This window comes from Asparagus officinalis, chromosome 1, assembly GCF_001876935.1.
Source record: "Asparagus officinalis chromosome 1, Aspof.V1, whole genome shotgun sequence".
NCBI lineage: Eukaryota > Viridiplantae > Streptophyta > Magnoliopsida > Asparagales > Asparagaceae > Asparagus > Asparagus officinalis.
Genome location: NC_033794.1, coordinates 130,847,120 through 130,855,993, shown reverse-complemented (window position 1 = coordinate 130,855,993; position 8,874 = coordinate 130,847,120). Strand labels below are relative to the sequence as shown.

At 37.0% G+C, this 8,874-nt stretch overlaps 1 protein-coding gene across 1 annotated transcript; it reads left to right on the top strand.

The window, feature by feature from the left end:
- Positions 1,779 to 8,823, top strand: LOC109822039 (probable serine/threonine-protein kinase PBL17). Its single transcript, XM_020388228.1, has 6 exons — positions 1,779 to 2,024; positions 3,473 to 3,915; positions 4,704 to 4,839; positions 6,559 to 6,692; positions 7,173 to 7,296; positions 7,950 to 8,823. The coding sequence occupies exons 1-6, from the start codon at positions 1,997 to 1,999 to the stop codon at positions 8,516 to 8,518; spliced, it is 1,434 nt and encodes a 477-aa protein (XP_020243817.1). The 5' UTR covers positions 1,779 to 1,996; the 3' UTR covers positions 8,519 to 8,823.

Sequence of the window (8,874 nt, the reverse complement as noted above, 5' to 3'; positions counted from 1 at the left end):
TTTTTTTATTTGAGATGACTTTGATCAATTGAGGGTTCATGTTGACAATATATCTACATTTTTAATTCTCACATGACTGTGGATTTATCCTTATGAGCTCACCCGTCCTCGTCGCCGTAGATCGCCGCCTATGAATGTTTTTTTAGTCACCAGGACGAGACGCACAGAGCATTAATCCATTAGCTAGAAGAAGAAAAAAAAATGTTTGACCAGCTACAAATAAATGAACGATTTAATTTTAAAAAATAGTCAAAAGTTGTCCCCATTTTTCCACTTTCACGAGACATCCACGCCTTTTTGGAGGAAGCTGAATTTGCAATAAACCTAATGTCCGCAATCTTTTTGTATTTTAATTTCGAACAAATTTTTAAAATAGACCACTTTTAAAACTTAATTAGCAAAATAAGCTGAAAAAATATTTAATTATCAAAAATCGTTGTAAGCTGGGACGGTAGTTATAAATCGTTGTTATAAATGAGGATACAGTCATGTTTTTATAAATCGTTGTTAATTATATTTGATAATAGTTATACCTAATGATATGTTATTTCTAGATGCTATCGTGGTAGTTCTAGTAGCCCTCGAGTTAGTTCTAGCTGCTACAATTGTGCTAGCCCACACCTTGCTAGTTCTAAACTCAGCCCGCGTTTTTTACCTTCACACTTGTTAATTCATGCTTCTACGTTAGTTCTAGCTTCTATTACCCTAGTTCTAGCTTGTATACAGCCAGTTCTAGCCCACACCTTGCTAGTTCTAAACTCAGCCCGCGTTTTTTACCTTCACACTTGTTAATTCATGCTTCTACGTTAGTTCTAGCTTCTATTACCCTAGTTTTAGCTTGTATATAGCCAGTTCTAGCCCACACCTTGCTAGTTCTAAACCCAACAAGGTTTTTTTACATGCACACTTGTTAATTCTAGCTTCTACCTTAGTTCTAGTTTCTATTATCCTAGTTCTAGCTTGTATACAGCCAGTTCTAGCCCACACCTTCCTAGTTCTAAACTCAGCCTTCGTATTTTACCTTCACACTTGTTAATTCTTGCTTCTACGTTAGTTCTAACTTCTATTACCCTAGTTCTAGTTTGTATACAGCTAGTTCTAACTCACACCTTGCTAGTTCTAAACCCAGCCCGTATTTTTTACATGCACACTTGTTAATTCTAGCTTCTACCTTAGTTCTAGCTTCTATTACCCTAGTTCTAGTTTGTATACAGTCAGTTCTAGCTCACACATTGCTAGTTCTAAACTCAGCCTTCGTATTTTATCTTCACACTTGTTAATTCTTGCTTCTACGTTAGTTCTAGCTTCTATTACCCTAGTTCTAGCTTGTATACAGTCAGTTCTAGCTCACACCTTGCTAGTTCTAAACCAGCCCGTGTTTTTTACATGCACGCTTGTTAATTCTAGCTTCTACCTTAGTTCTAGCTTCTATTACCCTAGTTCTAGCTTGTATACAATCAGTTCTAGCCCACACCTTGCTAGTTCTAAACCCAGCCCGTGTTTTTTACATGCACACTTGTTAATTCTAGCTTCTACCTTAGTTCTAACTTCTATTACCCTAGTTCTAGCTTGTATACAGTCAGTTCTAGCCCACACATTGCTGGTTCTAAACCTAGCCTTCGTATTTTACCTTCACACTTATTAATTCTTGCTTCTACGTTAGTTCTAGCTTCTACTACTCTAGTTCTAGCTTGTATACAAAACATGTGGCATTTCCGCAAATATGAACCACCATTATCGAAACATTAAGCCTATAAATTCGTACGAAGAGCAGTGACCCAAACTTTCGCCGCTTTTGCCGCCTGTTCTCTCTCCAGAAACCAGAGAAGGAGAGGAAAAATTCCCGCCATTTTCTCCGGCGATCCGCCACCTTAGGGTCTCGATCTTCGAGGCGGTCGGATCTCTCTCGGTCCGTTTACGGGTTCGGGTTTCACGGCGGCATCCGGATCCATTCGTGTCGAGGAGGAGAAAATGGAGGGGAGGTTTTAATCAATTCATGGGGAATTGCTTTCGAAAGACTAAGCGTAAATTTGCTTCATTTTCTTTTTCTTTTTGAGTAATCTTGTCTATTCAATTTTGATTTTGTTAGCAGGAAGAATTTTTTTTTTTTGGTGGGGGGTGGGGGTTGGGATGGGGAACAAAGGCACAGAATATGTCCTAAAAGGAGTTCCCTTTATGTGATAGAAACCCTAAATGGAAATAAAGGAGTCAAATATTATGTGAAGTGAAATGAATGCTGTTTAATGTGTGTGTAGGATGAAATTATATGATGATAAGAAACCCTAATTTGATTCCACACCCATCGACAAAGCGCATTCTGAATCTCTAGCAGATTGCCGACAAAGCGATGTAATAGCCCTAATTTCGAGATTGCCTTAAACTTGAATATGATCAGATGTATGGAAAGTTGATTTGATAAGGTTAATTGCTTGAGTTCGCCCTTTTATAGGGTTTTCCCTCATGGTTCTGCATATTTTATTATGATCAACATGAACACAAGGCATGCATTTGTCTGAAGGAAAGAAAAAAAGTAATGCTATGCCCAAGTTTGCCGGTTCCTTGTTTGGACAACGAGAAAAAAGAAAGAAAGAAAAACTAATATTAGGTCAAATTTGGGTATGATGTCTTCTTGCCTAAGAAATGCAAATGAAGACGATAAGGAAATGCAGCTTAAGAAGATGCATGTACCCGGTGCAGTCTTGCACACATTTAGATTGGTTTAGAGACCCTTTCTGAGTTTTAAGACAACAATTTTTGTGTATATTTAGGTCAAGTAGTCATACATTCATTAACGCTTCTCTAACTTTTTTTAAATTTAGGGAGGTGTCTCGATCAGTTTTGAAATTGGGAGACGTTGTATGGTTTTAGTGGAGAGTTCAGAGTATTTTTTGACTATTTGAACACAATCAGACGATATCTGAATCCACTGGCCCTATTCAAATACTATTTTAATTGCAATCTCGAACAAGGATGTAGCTATAGCAACTTGGATGATTGATGGAAACTTACAGGCAAGTCATTTGATTTGGCTTATGACTTTCGTAAAATTCTAAAATATTTGAGTAATGGGGGGAAAAAAATCTTTTTTATTTTTTATGCTTTTCTTTTGTTTTGTATACCTAGGGTGTACATCTTTTCTTTATGTCTGTCCGTTTACTACCTATTGCAGTTTTTGTGCTGGAGGGGTGTGTGCTCCATGCACATTTGGGACTGGGGTGTAAAATTAGCTTTATGTTTACTTACAGTTAAACTTGGGTAGAGGAAAATCATTATCCTTCAACATTAAGATCAAACAAACTGGTTTAGGTTTAATTTGTCTTTCATGCAGTTTATTTTCAAGTTGAAATGTTTTTTTAAAACTTGATTTGAGATACCAAGAGTTTTTGTTCCATCACTTCATTCTGTAGGGTTACTGGAGGAAACAGACTTTCTTGTTTCTGTTCTAATCTGATTTCTTTTTTCTTTTTGTCAGTTGTATTTAAAAAAGCTATTGGAAAATCTTCTTGCAAGAAAAGCAAAAACAAAATCGCAAAGGCGAGTAGAAACAAGGAAAATGCAACTGTTAGCACTAAAATTGAGAGTATGCCAGTGACCACCAGCATTGTTAGCGTCAAGGTGAGCAGTTCTGTAGGAACCATGCCAGCGAGTGGAAATTATACCACTGCAGTGGAAAATCCCAAAGATATGGGGGATTGGCAGCAGATAGGTAAAATTAGAAATTGCACCGTATTTACATATAAAGAGTTGACAGTAGCCACAAGCTATTTCCGGCCAGATTTGATCCTTGGTGAGGGTGGATTTGGGCTTGTATTTAAAGGTGTTATAGATGAGACAGTAAGGCCAGGTTTCAAGTCGACCAAAGTTGCTGTTAAAGAGCTCAATCCAGATGGCTACCAAGGTGACAGAGAATGGCTGGTAAGTTTTCGTTATAGATCTCATTCTTTGTGCCATTATCTTCCATTTCTTTGTCTACTGATTCAAGATATTTCGAAGTTGTAAATCTTACAATAGGAATCACTGAAATAAATTAATGATTTTCTGCTAAAAGTGCATAAAATTGGTTCATTAGAGTTTGGACGACATAGTTAAATATATATTTTTTTCTTGGAGAAAATACTAATGAAAACTAAAGTTTAAGGTACTTGTAGACGTTTATAGGTCCAACTTATAGTTAAAAGTATGCTTTGTCCAGAAAATATTCTATAAAAGTATGCTTTGTCCAGAAAATATTCTATGTAAAGATATCATATGAAACTTTGTACACAAATTCTAGTCTACTAAGAAGGATTGGGCACACTGGAATAAGATGTAAAGCTGCCACTTTCCACGGTACGATATTTTCTGCCCTTAGATGAAACTTTGAAACTATAAAGTGCAGAAAATTATACTAGCGAAGGACATACTCTAGAGAACTTAATGTAGAAATACATTCGAATCGTAAAGAATCCATCTGATTGATTGCTTTGTTAAGCGTTTGTTCTATGTACATCTTTGTGCAGTTTAAACTCATATTATGCACTGACCCATGCTTAATGCACAAATTGCTAAAGCTCTTGTTTCACATTCATAGCATTTATTCCGAATTCTTTTATTGAACTACCACATCCCATATCCTCATGCGTCCACGAATATAGAACTTTTCGTCAAGGCACTGATCTAAACAAAACTACTCACTTTCTATCCTCTCACCCATTTCTGTGCAGGCAGAAGTCAACTATCTTGGGCACTTTAGTCATCCGAATCTCGTTAGGCTTATCGGCTATTGCCATGAGGATAAGCACAGATTGTTGGTTTACGAGTACATGGCCTGTGGGAGCCTAGAAACACACCTTTTCAAACGTATGGAAACTACTAATATATCATGGATGTGGTATTGTGTTATTATTGTCTAGTTCATAATAATACACATGGTTAAATCTTTGTTTTCATGCAACAATGGTCCATATTCAGCATTCTGGTTACATGGTTTTATTAGAAAATTGCTTAGAATAAAGATGTATTTACTGTTCCGCTAAGTTTTAGGTTGAGTTTATTTGCTAGAAATCCAATGAACGGTAGTTGTTGCCACTTAAAATAGTCTGTCAAGGAGAAATTTGACATGTTCTCTCTTGCATGATGATATTGCAATTTGAGGAGCCATATATATATATATATATATATATATATATATATATATATATATATATATATATATATATATATATATATATATATATATATTGGAATGTTTTCTAAAGGTGACACCTTAGATTCCCACCTAAGGACGCGGTCTAAAATCACATCATTCCCTAATTTTTTTTTACGATTCGCTCCGTTAAACTTGATCTACACGTTCTTAAACCCAAACACACCAATTTTGGGGTGAACCTGTGGTGTTTTGACCCTTCATCCACTCACCGCAAATTTTAACGGTTTCAAACGAATAGAACTTTTTGCACGGCTAATACGAAGGCTCTCAAAACACGACGGGTTCACCTCAAAAATTGATTGTGTTGAGTTTAAGAACGTGTAGATCAAGTTCAACGAGCGGTATATATATACACACACACACACACACACATACATACATACATGGCCAACGTTGCCTCGTAACCTGCGTGGGTATTGACCTGGGTAAATTTACGGAAAAATACCCTAATGTTTCACTATCGTTACATATTACAGATAACTAATTACCTTAATGTTTCTGTGTATAGCACTTTATTTACCATGTTGCATGCTTCTACCTTCCAAAATCCTGTCATTAGGAATATGTAACAGCGAATGCCATTTCTTGAATGATTTTGCGCTTCTTTTACACACATTTGTCCTTTGGTCTTATCTCCAATTTCTTCACTTTATTTCTAGTAATCTACCACAGCATGAAAAGAAAATGGGGATTGAATCATTTGAAAACTAATTGAAGAGAAAAGAACCATGGATATAATTCTTAAATACTTCAAATTCTTAATTTATTTATTCCTCTTGTTTCCACTCAACTTATTAAATGCATCACAGCTCTTCTCAGTCAATTCCAAACTTCACTTTGCACAGACCTGCATTTCATAATCTGTTGAAGTTTATGGCCTTTTATTCTTTATATTCAGTTATCCAGAACTTTAGTGATTTTATTTTTCTTTATCTTTAAACCATCTTATCCAATCCCTACAATAAATTCTTTATCCAATCTCATCTCTCACATTTTCCAATATACATTTTCCATCTTGCAACCTATCAGTCCTAACCCAAAGTTTTAAGTTCTGTGTCCATATCAGAGGAGTTTTTGTAATTATCTCCATACAGTTAATACTGGCATTGTTTCAACAAGTTTACTCCATAGTTTTCAAGTTGGATGCCTAGGAAGAAGATAACCTTTAAAACATGCTTAAGCGAAATGTCCTCTTAGATATTGACTTTTAACTGAACTTGTCTGGTTTTATTTTTTGAAAGTTGGTTTGTTATGCCTAGAGTGGTTAGCAATTGTTCAATAATTTCAAGCTAACATTTTGTGTAGGAACTTGCTCAACGTTAAAAAAAAACTGATCAGCTGATGTAGTTTAGTATCATTTCTCTTAACAGGACATAATGCACTGACATGGCCTATAAGAATGAAAATTGCCTTGGATGCAGCAAAAGGGCTTGCATTCCTTCATGGAGCAGAAACACCTATTATCTACCGTGATTTCAAGACTTCAAACATCTTGCTAGATTCGGTTGGTATCTTCTTGAACTTCCATCTTTTTTAATTGCTTAAAGCCATCCTGAACAATCAAATACACAAAAATGTTGTGGTTCAATTCTATCTTATATTGCCTCTCTGCCCAGGTAAATAAAATATCCAACGAATGTGTAGGAGAGCACATATTGAGTGGCAGTCACTATAAGATTCTTTAGCAAGCTGTATTAGTATTGAAATATAATATCTGCACTCTTAACGTTGAAACATCGTCTCTCTTTGTATGTAATTCATGGAAATTTAATGTGAAATAGCTGAAAGAAATCAGTATGTCCTTTTGACTATTTTTTTCATTCTTGCAATAAACGAAAAGAAAACCCTGATCAAGTGTGTGTGTGTGTGTGTGTGTGTGTTTGTGTGTGTGTGTGTTGGGGGTGGGGCGTGGGGACTTGGGCTATGCCAGAATTTCATTTTTAATTATATGAACATGTACCTGGTCTTCAATCTTATATTTCAGGAATTCAATGCAAAACTTTCAGATTTTGGCCTTGCAAAGGAGGGCCCCAAGGGTGATGCAACACATGTTTCTACAAGGGTCATGGGTACCTATGGTTATGCTGCTCCTGAGTACATAATGACAGGTGAGTTGATGAGTAATCCACCAGGTTATATTATTCTTCTTATTAAGGAGAATTACTACATAGCTAAAACTTTATCATCCTAAGTTTTATCACCAATACGCCCCAAACACCCAGACACCACCATCACCACCAGAAAATACACACGTGCTTTTCCTAGAAGAGAGTATAACATCTGCTTAGCCCTCCATAATTTGGCATGTTTATCTTTCTAATATAAAACAGTAATAATACGATGAAAAGGTTGACAACTTGAGTTGTACGCAGCATTGTGGTTTTTGTTGTAGAAACTTATATCACGAGTAACATCTACTTAAATAAAAGAAAGGTTGGAACAATATGTAGATTTGTTATTATAGTATTTTAAACTGTTGAGTTATTCAAATGTAGACTTGAGTGTAGAATATATCCTTCCTCTTTGAGATAATGGGCTGGAGATACAGCAATGTACGCTGTCTTATGTTGGAAGAAATAAGCTATAATCTGCATATACGACTTTTGGAAGTGCTGCAAAGTGGGTAGATAATTAAATTACTTGGTATGTTTGGATATATTAGCTGCTAATCATCAGGCATGGCTCCTTCGTTGAAGTTTGATATCTGAGAACGGAAACTTGTTTCTGAACTTGGCCTTATTATATGTTTCTCATTTATCAGGACATCTGACTGCGAAAAGCGACGTTTATGGCTTCGGAGTCGTTCTCCTCGAGATAATGGTAGGAAAAAGAGCACTAGACAAGCGCAGGCCAAACCAGGAACGCAATCTCGTTGACTGGGCTCGACCGCTCTTGATTCGCACTCCCAAGCTCTTGAAAATCATAGACCCCAAATTGCAAGGCCAGTACTCGAGCAGAACGGCTGGCAGAATAGGCAACTTGGCTCACCGATGCCTCAGTGAGAACCCCAAGACTAGGCCTACAATGAGAGAGGTTGTTGAGTCCTTAGAGGCCTATAACCAAGAAGAGATGCTGTACCAAAGCAATAAAGCTGCTGGGATCCCCGACGAGGTTTCTGAAGAATCAATTGATTGTAGGAGTAAAGAACTACAGAAGGAGTCGGAGAGCGGTCCAGTGGAAAGTATGGTTCAGGGGAGGAGGAGAATGAGGCCAGGGAATGAAAGCAAGAGTGATCCTCCCTCCAAGGAATTTGATCATCGGCATTGCCCTTCGTTGGACGAGGGACAGAATATGCGCTCGAGGCAATCACTTGATTATTACGATAGGTAAAAGTCATCAGGAGATAAGAGGGTGAAATACGTACCATCCCCGATGCTTGTCTGTGCACAGTTGGCATCTGGTGTGGCATTTTTTTTAGATATGACCTCGCCTGAGAGTCAGAAGTTTTCGGCATCTCAGGTTAGCTTTTGTACAGTAAGATGAGATATGAGAGGCCTTGGCTCAGAATACAGGCGAGAAGTTGATTTTTTTTCATAATGATTTTTGTAGCGTCCACAGGGAGTGTTTTTTGAAGAGCGCTCAGCCAGTCTACATTTTCTCATAAGTTGTTGGTTCGCGAGCGTTTGCTTTGTTTACTTGCACATATAATCCTCTTGATAGATGCACATCGTCGTATGATGAACGCA